The sequence below is a fragment of the Cynocephalus volans genome, chromosome 4, assembly GCF_027409185.1.
Source record: "Cynocephalus volans isolate mCynVol1 chromosome 4, mCynVol1.pri, whole genome shotgun sequence".
Taxonomy (NCBI): domain Eukaryota; kingdom Metazoa; phylum Chordata; class Mammalia; order Dermoptera; family Cynocephalidae; genus Cynocephalus; species Cynocephalus volans.
Window position 1 is genome coordinate 97,681,371 of NC_084463.1, and position 15,841 is coordinate 97,697,211.

The 15,841-nt window shown below is 56.3% G+C and overlaps 1 protein-coding gene across 3 annotated transcripts in view; it reads right to left on the reverse strand.

Annotated features, from left to right (window-relative positions):
• MYO7A (myosin VIIA) overlaps positions 1–15,595 on the reverse strand; it is a 65,778-nt gene extending 50,183 nt beyond the window's left edge. For all 3 annotated transcript variants that reach the window (XM_063092803.1, XM_063092802.1, XM_063092801.1), the window contains exons 1-7: positions 15,485–15,595; positions 10,405–10,557; positions 2,290–2,474; positions 1,584–1,705; positions 1,361–1,503; positions 923–1,036; positions 134–287 (exon numbers count right to left, since the gene is read on the reverse strand). In XM_063092803.1, the coding sequence (XP_062948873.1) occupies positions 134–287; positions 923–1,036; positions 1,361–1,503; positions 1,584–1,705; positions 2,290–2,474; positions 10,405–10,557; positions 15,485–15,583 (970 nt within the window). In that variant the 5' untranslated portion in view covers positions 15,584–15,595. The remainder of the gene's footprint in view (positions 1–133; positions 288–922; positions 1,037–1,360; positions 1,504–1,583; positions 1,706–2,289; positions 2,475–10,404; positions 10,558–15,484) is intronic.
• Between the last annotated feature and the right edge of the window lie 246 nt (positions 15,596–15,841).

A 15,841-nucleotide genomic window follows, 5' to 3' on the forward strand; every position in this document is an offset into this window, starting at 1 on the left:
AGCGACACCACACTTGAGGATGGTTTTAAGCTAGCAGACCTGCTTGAATCTACCCGCAGGTGAGTTCTCCCAGCTTCCATCCCAGAGAGGGTCCATGCTGGTGGGCATGGGTATGTGCACTGTGCCACCTCACCCTCATACTGCAGGTTGCCCAGGTGCAGGATGGCGGCCAGGAGCTTCGAGATCTCCCAGTTCTCGGTGTCGGTGAACATGAGCACCTTCATGGCTGAGCGGATGTTGGCGTACTCCTGGCTGTCCACCCGGCCCTCACAGGTTATGCAGTTCCCCTGGTGGCAGGGTGGGAGACAGGGTGCAGGATCACCTGCCTGGCAGTCACAGCACCAAGACCCTACCACGCTCTCCTCAGCTCCCCAGGGACACCCATTCTCAGGGACTTAACCCCTCACCAGGTGCAGCCTGGTGTGGATGGAGGAGGGGAAACTGCAGACAGGCAGGGCATCAACAGGGGGTCCGTCCCATTGTGTGTGTGTCTACGAGACCTGTGTCTGGGTGTGTGTGTGTGTGTGTGTGTGTGCGCGCATGCGCGCGTGTCTCCAAGTGTGCCATCCAGCTCCAGGAAGTGTCCAGGAAGGCTGTCACACCTACAACACACACACTACACACCCATCAGGTGCCAGAGCCCACACTTGTGTCCAGCCCAGCCCAGGCAATCAGACATGGGCTCTCCCAGGGCTAAGGAAGTGTGCTCCCAAGCCAGCCTGTCCTGTACATGGCCCCAAGAGCCCCTACCCTGTGCTTGGTGGCAGCAATGGCCCAGGGCCCACTTCTCCTTGGTGTCCAGACAGCAGCAAGAGGCTGGGACCCTGGGACCAGTGAGCCCTTGAGGCTGAGGCCCCAGCAGCCCACTCCCTACAATCCTGGGATGGGCATCCCCTCCCCAGGGTGCCTGCCTGGGCCTCACCATGGCCAGGTAGTTGTAGTCGGTGGCCTGGCCCAGGCCCAGCTTCTTCTTCTGATCCTCGCTCATGCCCTCCAGCATGCAGTAGAACACATGGTAATTTCTTTCATCAGGGGCCTGAAAATGTGGGCACAGGTGTCGGGGGCACAGGGAGGAGGGCGGGAGGAGGCCATCAGGAACCACAGAGGTCCGTGTGGTTGGGAAGATTGTGAACATGGCTTTCTACTTTAACAAATGGCTTTCATGCAGAAGCCCAGTCAGTGGGTTTCATGGTGGGATTTCAGGCACTAAGGCAAGCAGGCAGTAGCATGGGAGGTGAGGGACACCTGGACTATACAGACAGTGTGTGCCCACCCATCCCTGAGGCTGGGGTCCTGGGCAAGTGCAGCTCTGCTCCAAGGAAAAAATGTCTACACTCGCATCCCTGGGGCTCAAGCCCACCTGGCGACAGACGCGTGACTTCTCCAGCAGATACTGCTCAATCCTGGCGCCCTCGATGGCTCCTCGCTTATTGAAGTGGATGTCAATGTACTTCCCAAAGCGGCTCGAGTTGTCATTGCGGATGGTCTTGGCATTCCCGAATGCTACAAGGTGGGTCGAGGGTCACCGGCAAAGCCAGCCCCCACCCAGCTGCCCAGTCCCATCCTCAGAGCCCTGGCCCGACCTTCCAGGATGGGGGTGGCTTCCAGGACCTGCTGCTCGATCCACGAGTGCTGCCCACTGATGGCCGCCAGGAACTGTAGGATCAGCTTCGTGCTCTCCGTCTTCCCTGCCCCAGACTCCCCACTGCAGAGGGAGTAGCAGGACCAGTCACAGCCCACAATGACCCCTTGCCCATCCGGCCCTTATAGCCTAGGCTGCCCCCACCCACCAGCTCCCCCATTTGCAACATGAGCTGACGATACAGATCTTCCAGGGCCAGGGAAGGGTAAAGGAGCTCAGTACTCGGCCACACGTGAAAGTTACTTTTTTCCCTTCCATTCAGACATACATACCCCTCCACCTATATGTGCCATAGAGCACGGCACATATTAGATGCTCAGTCAACGCTTTGTCCTTTTATCCTCTGCCCAAGAGAAAACAGGAGCCCAAGATTTCAACTGACCGTAACTTAACAGAAGCCATCAGTAAACAAGGTTGGCCTCAAAAGCTAACATGAGCTTTGGTGGCATTAACAGAGACATGAGACCTGGGAAAGAGAAGGAGATTCTCTACATCATGGCACAGCATGGAGTGCATAGGCACTGGTTCCTGAGAAGTTTCACGGCATTTCCAACAGTGCAGGCAATCTCCGGAGGTATTAGCAAGAGTGCAGAGCTGGAGCTCTAGGTGCTAAGCCTGGAGCTCCATGCAGGTGCTGGGGCGCTCACCTGATGATGCAGCACTGGTCACGGCTGTTGCGTTTCATGTTGAAGTAGCAATTGTCAGCAATGGCAAAGATGTGGGGGGGCATCTCCCCAATCTTCTTGTTGGTATACTGGCGAATGTGCTCTGGCGAGTAGATGGAGAGCAGCTGGTAGGGGTTCACAGCCACCAGGATGGAGCCTGTGTACGTCTGTGGGCAACAAGGGATGGGGAGCTCACTACTTCCCATGTAGGAGGCTCTGACTTTAGAAAGCTCTCAGGCTCTGCTCTGCTCTGTCCCTCCAGAAGGAGGAGCTCTGGCTTTGGAGTCACATGAGTGGACCCGAGGTCAGAATCTTGCCTCCTTAGGAGCCGGGGCAGGGCCTTCAGACCAGCAGTGGGTCTGGCTCCAAGTAGGTGCTCAGCGACACTTGACGAAGGGCGGCGGGAAGTGGGGAGAGAAGGAGGGAGGGTCTCTAAGTCTCGGTTTCTTTATCTTTATCTGTAAAATGGGTATAATATAATTGTTTATGAAGATTAAAGGAGATGGTACATTTTAAAATTCGTAACACACAGTAGGCACTCTTCAAATGTTGGCTCCCACTTTGCCTCTGAGTGCTGAATCTCAAATTTTTGGAGCAAAATTCATAAAGTGGACCATGTCCCAGAGGGGAGACCAGCTTGATGAGGGAGGAAGGAGTGCGAACCAAGCCATAAAGAACTGAAGTGGCCCGTGGGGGAGGGGGTGGTACGTGGCTTGGGGGCTGGGTGGGCCCCAGTCTCTGCAGCACCACCCCAGGGCAGAGGGGGCTGCTGTGCACTGGGGGATGGAGCCCTTCCAGCCATCCTGGACCTAGTAGGCATGAGGCCAGAGGCACTTCACATAGCCTTCTGGGGCTTTCTCTACTTGGGCTCCTCTGTGAGGGCACAGGTTGGCTGTCCATGGGCAAGACTTCCTGTTGTGGATTTGGGGCCCAACCACACAGGGGACAACACGGCCTGGCCCTCCAGTGCTTACCAGGGCAGCGTAAGGCACCCAGGGTTTACTTCTCCCTCCTCCCACCCCACCCCCGCAGCTTGAAAAGGGCGGGACCAGCCTGTAATTGGTGATGGATGTATAGACATCTGGGGCCTGGACAGGGCAAAGAAAGATGTGACCACACAGGGGAAGTGAGAGCCCCACCCATCCTCTGCCACCCAGGGCTCGGTGCATCACACCAGAGCTGAAGCCATGCCCCAGAGCCGCTGCAGGCACCAAATGCCTGGGGAAGTGCCTGCCTGCCTGGGCCAGGCCAGGCTGTGCAAAGCAGGAGACCAGGAGCCCTGACCAGGTGCCACCCTTCTCTGGGCCCAGCAGGACTTTCCTTTCCCATCCAAGTCTCTTCCTCCAAACAGCTCATGGCCAGAAGCAGCTGGGAGTCACTGTGCCTCAACAGCCCAAGCAGGGAGAGGCGGAGTGGGGCAGGGGAAGCAGCTTGAGGGGAGTGGCGAGGCCAAGCAAACAAGCGAGGAAGCTATGAAGCTCTGCGCCACACTCACCCTCCCTCCGCAGCTGGTCTGAGGTGCAAAGTGTGCAGCAGGAGAAAAGGAGCTGGTCAGTGGGGAAGCGGGCATGAGGGCGATCTCCACAAACACCACCACACGGGCCCTGGGTTGAGCTACCTTCTCAGATCAGGACCTGCTGACCCCCAGCCCACCAGGCCCTGACCCAGGACCCCTCAGCCTCCATCCCTTACAGCTTAGCCCTGCCCAGTGTGGGAAGCAGTGGGTGGGGAACCCGTGCCAGACCGTGAATCAGCCATGAGAAATGTCCTTTGGCAAACCTCAGTTTGCTCGTCTGTAAAACAGGGTAGTTGGTACCCATCTCCCAGGGCTGTTGTTAAGACAAAAGGGCAAGGACATAACCTTTGCCAGATGCCTGTATGTGAGTGCCACTGCCTTTCTTCTTAGTACTTGCTTAGTAACGTGATGCTCAGCCATCTGGCCCGTGATCACTGCGTGCCACGAGGCAGACTCCATGCAGTCATCAACCACCCTTTACTGAGACCCTAGGGAAGCCGGAGCTGTGGGAGCTCAGATGGAGGCACCTGGATTCCTCGATCTGAGGGGTGTTGGGAGCGGGAGAGGCAGAGGGCTGGCCAGTGGGCAGGTGCACAGAGGCATGAAAAGGCATGACATTTGAGAGGTCTGCTGGAGAAAGGTCACCCTGGCCACCGTGGGAGGATGAATGGTGGTCACCAAGGCTGGAGGCAGAGACACTATCTCAGACTAATGAACCAGCCTACAGGAGGAGGTCAGAGCCAAGTGCAGAGCAGGGGCAGTGCCAGAGAGGGACATGGGGGCTGCCGAGACACCATGAGAAACCTCCCAGGGGCTGCGGCCACAGCCAGACCCTCTTCTCCCACCCACAGCTCTGTGCACTCTGCCTAGAGCCCAGAGGGCCCTCTTGAGCATGAGACTTGTCAGCCCCCACCTCCTGGACACCCCCACTTGATGTCCACCAGCATGTCCAAACCAGAGTTCACCCTTCCCTCCCCCTCAGCCTTCCCAAATTACCAACAGAGCCACCACTGTCCTTCACCCAGGGCAAAGACCTGGGAGGCCCGCGACGCCTCCCTCTCCTCCACCTCCCCCACTTCTTCCATCTGCATGGCCACCTCCCTGGCCTGGGGACTATCACTCCTCAGCAGACCATTGCGGGAGCCTCCCCATGGGGCTCCCAGACACACACTTGCCCCCTACAATCAATCGTTCATTTGGAGCCAGGGTGAGCTTTTAAAAAATCTGACCATGGCATCCCCTGCTGAAAACCCTCCAGCAGTTTCTCACAGCCCCCCCCACCTACCTTGGCCCCACCGCCTGCCCTTGCCAGCCTCATCCCCAGCTGGAACACCGGCCGGATCGCACTTCCCCACACCCCTTCATCCAGCTAATTCCTTCTCATCCACGCCGAGATGACGCCTCCTCCATGAAGCCGGACACCCTCCTGTGGGATCCATCCCACCCCACATGGTCCCCTTCAGTTCGCTCACCTGACTCCTCTCTAGTCCTGGTTCAAGGCCTCTGTCCCCCAGAGCCTGGCACCATGCACAGCACGCAGGACATGCTCAGCAATGTTTGTTGAGTGACTAAATTGATGGGTGGAGAAGGTATCACGTGGACAGCATTACCTGCTGTCCATAGGAACTAGCAGGGAAGGGAGCTAGGGACAGGCCTGTCAGCACCACCAAGGCAGCCCTATCCACTCTGATGGGAGGGTGGCTGGGATGTCACAAGTGTACAAAGCACAGAACAACGTGAGGAGTGAAGCTACCTTCTGTGTAGAAAAAAATTATATATACAAGTCTATATAAAAATATATATTATAAGGCCGGCCCCGTGGCTCACTCGGGAGAGTGTGGTGCTGGTAGAGCTGAGGCGGTGGGTTTGGATCTTATGTAGGGATGGCCGGTGCGCTCACTGGCTGAGCGTGGTGCAGACGACACCGAGCCGAGGGTTGCGATCCCCTTACTGGTCAAAAAAAAAAAAAAAGTATGTATGTGTATATATATATATATATACATACACATACACACACACACACACACACATACGTATATATATATTATATATCTACATCTTTCTCTTAGAGGATGGATAAGAAATTAGTAGCAGTGGTTCTCTCTGTGGTAGGAGGGAAACTTTCCACTTTGAAGCACATATACCCATTTCAAAATAAATAATAAAAACGAGGCCTCTTTCCTCACTGAGGAGGACCCTCCCAGCAAGTGGCACGGACAAACCAACTGCCAGGAAGATCCCTGCTGGGTGCAGGACCCTGTGGCTTCTGCTCCGTCACTCCTCAACTCCTCAGAAGGCCAGGAGGTGTGGTCATATCCCCCCTTTTCAGATGGGAGAACTGGGCCTCCGAGAACAGGAGGCACTTGCCAAGGGACTACCCAGCAGATAAGCAGGAGGGGGATGAATGGGGGTACCCTGGCACAGACTCTAGCCCAGTGGGCTCTGGCCTCTCCACTGGGCTTCCCCAAACCCCAGGAATGCACTGTGGGGCCTGTGGAGCTGGGAGTGGGGGTGGTGGGAAGAGAACGTGGCCCTCTCTGGGCCTCAGTGCCCATCAGTCCTCTGAGGTCCTGGCATTGCTCCCTGAGCCCTCCTGGTCCCCTATAAGGGTCCAGGTTAACAGAGAGTTAATGCCCAACTGCCCAGCAGAGGCCTCTTGCTCAAGTCCAGTAATAAAACCTGCCCTATGGAGCCACAGGCTGGGGTGGGGGAGAGATAAGGACTATTCCCAAGGTAAGGACATGGCACATGATGCCTAGGGGCCTCCAAGTCCCCAGGTGGAGATCAGGGGGCCTCCCTTAGTCCAGAGAGATGTGGAAGGAATCAATTCCACCTCCAGCTCCCCCTCTTCCAGGAAGCCCCCAGGCCTGCCAGCCCTGGGGGCTTTTCCTTTAGCATTTAGCAGGTCATGGAGACTAAGATCACATCTTGGGACTCACACATCTTCTCAGAGTCACAGAGCTGCTCACCCCATGCAGTCTCCCTGCTATGCCTGAGGGGACTCTCCTGAGACCACATGCCAAGGCCCTGGCCTCCCACCTCCCAGACCAGGGATCTAGCCTCTGCTCAGCATCAGGGAGCCCTGGGTCCCCACCAGCCCTGCCATCTGTTCTCTGCAGGAGCCAGGGACGACAATTCTTGGTCTTTAGGATCACCCATTGAGGGGCTGCTAGGTGTCTTCGGGGGCCCTCCCCCATTCTGGGGTACCTGTGGCTGATTGGTGGCTCTGGGGTGCTGTCCCTCAGGCTCCTGGGGGCAGGCCAGCTGGAGGCAGGCAAGCCCAGGGCAGGCAGGCAGGGACAAAGCATCCACTGGCCCACACTGTGAGCCGGCTGTGGTAATCTGAGGAAATCCTCGGTGCGTGGGGCTGTGCCCAGGGTAACCCAATCCACGAAGTGACCAGGGTTGCCATGGCTGGGGGCAGGTACGGTTTCTGCGGGGGGGACAATGGCTTAGTTGCTTCTTCAGAACCCTGCTCTAATCCTACCTCATCCACCAGGTCACAGAATCATGGACTCAGCAAGTCGAGGGAACCTCTTTGAACCCTGTGATTCTTGGGCAGGGATCCCCAGACCAACAGACCCCAGACTCTCAGGCCCACAGACTCTCCAGACTACCCATGCTGGGGCCCTTCCAGGCACCATGGCTTGGTTTCCCAGCCAGGGGTCCCTGACAAGAGGGCAGCTCAAGCCTCATCTCAGCTCCTTTCCCTGTCCCTCCACAGGGGACGGCCCCCGCCCCCTCTCCCTCACACAGAAAAGGTGTCAGAAAGGTTACTGGCGAGAGCTTCTAATGAGGCAAATGGTGCAGATTTGGGAGCTTTCTGGAGAATCCATAAACCTCTGGAATTATTATCTGTGATCTCCTAGTCAGCCTACTCGAGGACTAGCGTCTAGGCTGATCTCTTTGCTAGCTGCCAGTTTAACTCCACTCCCCAATTTTACAGGCAAGATTCGCTGTTCCCAGACTGTCTGCAGTTTTTTCCCTCCCCTCCCTCTGACAATTCCCATTTTTGCCTTTGCTCCTTGATTCGCCCACCAACTGACTCCCTCACAGGTGAGGAACCAATGTGCCTGCAAAATCACTGAACTGCACTCTGCATGCCTCTGAGCTATTCTCAGTCACTGTGCGGTGGGGTCTGTAGTGGAGACCCCCATCTTCTTCAGCTCCTCCCTGGGAAGGGGGCCCTCAGCCTCCTTCTGGCAGGAGAATGGGTCTCAGGTTCAACCTCGGCACGGGAACAATAATGGAGCGTCAGCTCTGGCAGTGGCCTCGCTGGGCAGGCAGGTGGACAGGTAGGCTCCCCCCCTCACCTAAGTGTCAGACTGCCCAGGCCTGGGTGAGTGGCCACATAGAGCCCAGGACCCACCTGTGGCCACTTGCCCTCCAGGGAGAGGAGCAAGGAGGGAGCCACCAAGAAGTGGGGAGCAGACAGCAGTGGGTCCCTCTGAGGTACAGTGAGGTATCTCTGCCCCGGCCGAGCTCTACCTGCACCCCCCTGGCTGGGTGACGCTGATCATGTCTGGAGGTGCCATCCGTGCCCTGCCCCAAGTAAGAGACAGAGTGACAGGGGCTTTGTCAGTGCTGAATGCCTCCCTGCAAAAGCTGCTTGCTGTGCCTACTCAACGGACGTGAAGGACCCTGACACAATCTCTCCTTGGGAGCCTGAAGCCACAGAGGGACCCAGAGTGGGGAGGGTGGCCTAGGGCCTCTCTGGCAGCTGAGGGGCCATAATTCCAGAGCTTCTGAGGTGGACTGGCCCCTGGCCCCGAGAGCCCCTTGCTGTGATTCATCAGGGATATCACCTGGGGCTCCCTCAGACTCTTCCTGTTCTGTGCCCTGGCTCCCCTTTGTGGTCCTGACAACCTGAGTGGTTCTGTGCCGCTCACTGGCCTGGCAGGGCCCTGCCTCGAGGTGCTTCCTCCCGCTTCCTCCTTGCTGCACATCCTTGGTTTCCTTCACCTCTGAGCTGCTTGAGAGTGAGGCTGGATCAGAGGCATGCCGTGACCCCAGCACACAGCTCTGGCCTGGCTAAACCTTGCAGGGCCTCAGTTTCCCAGTCTATAAAATGAGGCTGTTGGAGCAGCAGTTCTCAGAGTGTGGACCAAAGACCCCTGAGGGTCTCCAAGTCCCTTTCAGGAAGCCTGCAAAGTCTTCTCTTTTCCAACTATATATTTGTGAGTCCACATTTTCTTCATACCCTTCAAGCAAACTATCACATCAGACTGGATACAAAGCAGATATGAGAATCCAGTTGTCTTCTCTTAAGCCAGACATTAAAGAGAGTTGCAAAACTTGTAAAGCAATGCCACTCTTCTCAGTAATTGTTTTTATTTCGGCAAAGATAGGTATTTTTCATAAAAATGTATTATTTATGTTATCCTGTACTGGATTTATTATGGTTGTTTTTACATAAATTAATAAATATTTTTAAACGTCTCAGTTTTAATTTCTAATATGGAAAATATCAATGATATTACCCACATAAACAAAAGCTCTTTGGGTCCTCAATCATTTTGAAGAGCATAAAGCATTCCTGCAACCAACCAGTGTGAGCACCTCTAGACTAAGTAATCTCCACGGGCCCTTCTCCTTCTGATGTTCTCTGAGTCCACCCTCCTGGGATCAGCTCTGTCGTGGCTGAGTAAGATGGTCTTTTTTTTTTGTCCTATTGAGTTTCAAGGTGAAGAGTGGTGTGTGTGCATTTGTGCATGTGTGTTGTGTGCGTGTTGTTTGTGTGTGTGTTCTGTGCGTGCGTGCGTGTGCGTGTGTGTATGCGTGCGTGTGTGGTGTGTGTGTGTGGTGTGTGCGTGTGGTGTGATGTGTGTGTGCGTGTGTGTGGTGTGTACGTGCGTGCGTGTGCGTGTGTGATGTGTGTGCGTGCGTGTGTGCTGTGTGCGTGCGTGTGCATGTGGTGTGTGTGCGTGCGTGTGGTGTGTGTGTGGTGTGTGTGCGTGTGCATGTGGTGTGTGTGTGCGTGTGGTGTGTGTGTGTGTGTGTGCGTGTGTGCGTGTGTGTGTGTGTGTACGCGCGACTGGTTCTAATATCAAGGTTTTGAGGGGTGGAGAAGCATGTTCCCTCCTCCGTCCCCCTCCTGAGGATGCAGACTCCCTACTCTCATGGCCTCGGACCCGGACCCACTGGCAGGCCCCAATCCCATAAAAAACGCTCAGACGGACAGCAGTTCCCGGGTTCCTGAGCAAAGCGCTAAGCTTCTCACCACCCCACCCTGGCTTCTCAGTGGTTTCAAGGCGTAGGGAGGCACGTGAACCTGTAGTACAAACCGCCCACTTCCCCAACCACAGACCACACAAGCCATGCCCAAGAGAATGAACCACAGACCAAGCGACTTCGGGCAGATGAGTTCCCAGCCCCAGCCCCCGCGGGACCAGCTGCAGAGCTGGCAAAGTCTCCGGAGGCTGGACCCCTGGAAGGAGCGGGGTCGAAGCTGGAGGGGCGGGGCGGGGCGAGGCCTGGGTGTGGTGGGGCGTGGCCGGGGTGGGTGTGGCCTGGGCGGGGACGTGGAGGGGGCCTGGACGTGGCGGGGGCCTGCGGCGTGGCATGGGCGTGGCGGCACTCACGTAGATGAGGTGGTCGCGGTAGCGGATGAGCAGGTTGCGTAGGATGCCCGCCTCGTTGAGGTCCCCCAGGCGGATCATGTCCTCGACGCCGTGGACCGACGTGGGGTGCATGGGCTTGATGTGCGTGGCGTTCTGCGGGGAGATCCAGTGCTCCTGCGGGAGGCAGGGCGGCTAACGTCACCTCGCTTTGGGGCCTAGGCTGCGCGGCAGGGAAGTGGCCAGAGAAGGGGCCGGGAAGCGGTGGGAGCCCGCGGTCTGTACGACCCGGTAAGGGCCTCGTCCTCTCGCGGCCACACGCTATCAGTACTAACAGGCTTGAGACTTGGAGGATGGTACCTCCCTGCCTTCTCCCCTCAAGGACGGCTTCTCCTCCTCTGAGGGGATTCTCTCTGCAGACCTAAGAAGCTGGCAGGATGAGGACTTTGGCCCTGTCTGGCGCCTGTCATCAAGGGGATCAGAGCCCCCCAACCCCAGTCACTTTGCAGGATGGAGTGGAAAGTGTAATGATTGGAGTTACACAGGCCTGACTTCAAATCCAGACTACCGTAAACAAATACATAAAAAGTAATTTCAGAGCCAAGAATAAACCACAGGCATATGTGATGAAGAAGAGGGAGCTACTTTAGATAGGGTGGTCAGGGAACACCTCTCTGAGGAGATGACATCTGAGCTGAGACCTGAATGAAGAGGAGACTACTGTAAGAAGATGTGGGGGGCAGGAATTCCAGGCCCAGTGAACAGTGAACACAATGCCTCTGAGGCTGGCGAGGACTTGGTACGTTCAAGGGAAATCCAGAAGGCAGGGCAGTGGCAGTGACATGGGGAGAGGTGGACCTCCCGGGGTATGTGTCACAGGGCTGATGACATATGTGGACTTTCAGTACTTGTGAGCTGAAGGAAACCGGGACATAGGTTGCCTTTCCAGCCCCCATTACTCTCCCCTGCAATATTCCCTGCTGCCTCGAGGTGGTAGATGGGGGAGCACCTGGGAAGAGCCTGGGAGCTTTCCAGAAGCTTGCAAAGCCTTGGTTTCCTCCCCTCCACCAGGGGGGCTCCAGCACCTTCTCCTCACAATCTCAGACTCTCAGCAAAGTGAGAGTCTGACCTGTGCTCTAGGGTGGAGCCACAGCCTGAGTGAGCCCCCAAAGACCTCCCATTCCCAAATGCCAGGACTCGGGAGTCTCAGGACCAGGCAGACACTTTGGGGGGAAAAGGGACCTCTCTGACACCTCCCAGCTCAAGCCCTCAGACTTGCTGAGTAGATATGCACAACGTCATGTCCTCCCACACTTGCTTGTCCCCCAGACCCCCTCTGGCATATCCAACCTGAACAGCTAGACACTAACAGGAGTCTGGGCATCTGTCATCCCATCCCCACCCCACCCCTGGTCCAACTGGTCACCCAGTCCTGCCTATTCAACCCTCTAAAGGACTATGGAGTGGGCAGTGCCCTCCCTGCCAGCCTCAAGCCCACACCCTGATCTAGACCACGTCTCTCACTGCCTGGCCCTGCCTCTTGCTATCCCCCACCTTACCTCCAGCTCTCCCCTTCAATCCCTCATCCACCTGGGAACTTCCTCAAGCACAAGTCTGACCCTGTCACTCTGGGGCTTTGAGCCCTTCCTTAACCCCCCACCCCGCCCCCATATTAAGCCTGGCATTCAAGGGCCAGCATGAGCTGGACATGGAGACTGATAGCCTTTGCTCCAGCCACCCCTGTACTTCCAAGCCAGGGAAGATTGGTCTCTGTGTCCCCAAACTCCTGTGTGACTTCGCTCACACTCCTCCCTCTACCTTCTTTCCACTCAGCCTTTGAGGCTCATAAGGCTCAGATGTTCCCCACTTTCTAAAGCCTGCCCCAACAATGCTGCCCATGCCCCGTGCTCCCCTGTACCACCCCCACCTCCACCTCAGGCCCTGGTGCATCATACAGGGTCAGGCACAAATGATGTAGCAGGGGGCCTCTGATGGGACAGATGGCTGGTGGTGACTTCTGGGGACTGGGTCAGAATTAGAAGCAGAAGTCCTAGCATGGAGAGACCCCAGAAGTCCCCTCCTCCAGCCCCTTCACTTCACATGAGAAAATGGGCTTGGAGCAGGGTGTAGCCTGCCCAAGACTCTCAGAGGGAGCAGGGCAAGCCCGAGCCCACCACTCCAGTTTCCCTGACATTCCACAGCCCCTCCTGGGCCAGGCACATTTCGATCCGGGTCAGATCCTCACGAGCCCTCCCCAAGGCATGACAGGGCCAAGTGGTAAGGTCAAAGAACCTGCCTGGACTTTCCAATCCCATATGGAACATTCCTCTCTCCCGGGCACCCTATTTCTTGATAAAAGCTGATCCAGTTGGAAAATTCCCTCTGCCTGGTCCCCTCTCCCTGACTTGGTCCTAGGCCCCAGTGTGGGCCAGAGGGGAGAGGGCTCCTGAGCAAGCTGTCTACCTTCCTCACTTGACCCCAACCTCTGGCCCCCACAGTTCTTCCCTGTGACAGTTTAGCACAGATGTTAGGAGGTGGCTCAGCCACTGCATGACCCTAGGGCCCTATACTTTACCTTCCTGTGCCTCCATGACTACATCTGTAAAATGGGAATGAGAATAACAATCCGTTCTTCCTGGGGACGTTGGGAGGTTTAATGGATACAGTAATGGCCAACCTTTGCTGGTAGCTTTCTCCTGCCAGCTCTATAAAGCCATGGTAAGCGCTGGTGCCTGGTACACACTCAACCAGTGCTGGGTATGATTGCTCTAATGTGTTTTTTTTTACAAAGAAGATGCATGCTGTCATTTGTTCCTCAGAACAGAGAATTACTGACCCTATTTTACAGTGACAAGTCAGACTCAAGAGGTACAATGACTTGCCCAGTTAAGAGGCAGAGCTGAGGTGGTCCCACCCTTTCCTGCGTGGGAGGACTCCCAGTGGAGGCCAGCACCTTTTGGGTCAAGGTCCACAGCACCTATGGCCCGGGCCAAAGTGCAGCCAGGGCAGTTGATGAGGCCTGGCCCTGAAGGAATGCCAGTGGGGGGAGGGGGGGAGAGAATATGGCCAATTCCAGGGACTGGGGACCCATTTGGGAAAGAGCTGGCCTGGGATTGAGCTCAGAGGGACAGGGACAATGTGCTCTGTGGAGGAGAGGAAGGAGGGGTACCTCTGGACAAAGGCAGAGCATTAGGATTCCAGCGAGGACTGGAACCATCATTTTTCGTTCATTCATTCAGCAAGTCTTTCCTAAGAGCCTTCCCTGGACAGATGCTCTATTAAGTTCTGGGGAACCAGATGGGACTTGCCTGGTCCCTCCTTTCAAGTTGCTGGGAGTCTATAGGAGGACAGAGGGGTAAAGGATGACAACCTGGAGTTGGGGGGTGTGGATGGGAGAGGAGGGGATGGGAGTGAGAAGGGCTTGTGAAAGAGGGTGCCAGAAGTCCTGGGGCCCAGTGCGGCTGAAGAAAACCCCAGCCTCCCTCACCTCCCCCATCAGCCAGTCATGCCCCTCCCCCTCCTGCAGCCCCCGCTCTCAGGGCCTTGGGGGGCGGGGTGGGAGGGCACCCTTAGGATCCAGTATCACAGAGTTACGGGACACCATCTGACATGCAACATGACCCAGGTGAAACTCAAGCTTGCAGGCAGAGTCCCTGGTCCCCACCCTGGGGGCTCCAATGGGCCTGTCGTGTGCTGCCCGAGGACAGGCAGGGCAGTTGATGAGGCCTGGCCCTGAAGGAATGCCAGTGGGGGAGGGGAGAGAATATGGCCAATTGCACAGTGGCTTCTTAGAGGGTCCTAAAAGTGGAGCCTCAGGAATGATGTTGCAGGACCTTGGGTTCTAAAGCCCAGGGGACAAAAGCATGCTTAGCATAACCTGAGCCCCAAAGTTGCTACCGAGATGTTGACAGAGAAACTCATGCCTAGACGCCAGAGGTTCTGGGTTCTATTTACAGAATTACCACTTACTAGCTGTGGACTAACCATGTGGTCCTGCTCTGTGCCTCAGTTTCCCCATGGGGTAACAGTTGTTGCCCTCCCTGCCTTTCACAGATACTGTGAGGATCCAAAGACAGAACTTGGGTCAAAAGACTTTGTAAACCCTGAGCGGGGTACCCTCAAGGGCTTCAGGGATATGGGTGGTACCCCTGCCCCCTCCATGTCCTGTACCAGGCCTCGAGGATCCTGAGCCTTCCCCTCACCCCCAACAGAGCCTTCTGTTCCAAGTAACTGCACTCTTTTTCCTGACTCTTCCCTCCCTTCTAGACTAGAAGGCTAAGACAGGGACTCTGCTTATCTCTTTGTCCTCAGCACCAGCACGGAACTGGGCACAACCCAAATTATGGTGGAACTGAGTGTCCCAGGATCCTTCATGTCCTTGTGCTCTGTACCACATCTATATGTCCCCAATGCCACACACACAAAAACACACACACGCTGTACACATGCACACATGCTCAGAGGCCCCAGGGCTTCCCTGGGCCTTCATAGGTACCGCCCACCTCCTCAGGGCGGGCCCCTGACTTCAGACCTTTCCTTCCCTCCCCAAGGCCCCATTGTAACTACCTATCAAACTTACACTTCCTGTGTCCCTTTCCTTCTGGGCCACGAGATACAGTTAATCTGTTAGACCAATTCCCAGGACAGTATCAAAGTGGATAGATGAATTCATATGATGCTGTAACCCAATAGTTACTGTTATCCCCATTTTGCAGAAAAGGAAACTGAGCCTCGGGAGGGAAGAAGGCTTGGCCAAGGTTGCACAGCTAATAAGTGGGCAAGATGGGATTTGAATCCAGTCTGTCTGACCCCAAAGCACCCCTCTGCCTGATGAGCTTCCAGCATGGTGTCACTCTCTGTGTGTACACACACACAACGCCCCCTAATATCAGGCAGAATGGACTTAAGCACTGTGGAAATAGAACAGGTAGCCTGGGGCAGAAGGGGAGCTTCCTCCTGCTGGGGGAGTGGGGAAAGCTCCATGGATGAGGGGTGTCTGAGAGGCAGAAGTGAGGGCACGGGCACTGCCTGGCCCCTGCCTCATGGCACCTGTCAGCCTGGGTCCTCCCTAAGGCGCAGGGCAGGAGGGGAGTGGGCTACTCACATTGCCTTCGTCGTCCACCACCTGGATCTGCCCAGAGTCGCAGAGCTTCACCACTGCCCCGATGGGCACATCAAACTCCTGCCCAGATCTCAGGTCCATCCACACATAGTCCCCCTGTGGGCAAGAGAGAGTCTCGGCCAGGTGAGCAGGGAGGGTGATTGGGCACTCCTTCCAGGCAGCCCTATTCCCCGCCCCCCTCCCACCACCACCACTGGAGGCTCTGGTGCCAACCACAGAAGAGGGAAGAAAAGGGAACGGCACTCCCTGGGCGCCTTTTGTGCCAGGCCCTAGGCTGGGCACTTATGTCATCGGTCCCCCTCTGTAGCAGCCACTGCCCTCCCATTTTACAGATGAGTA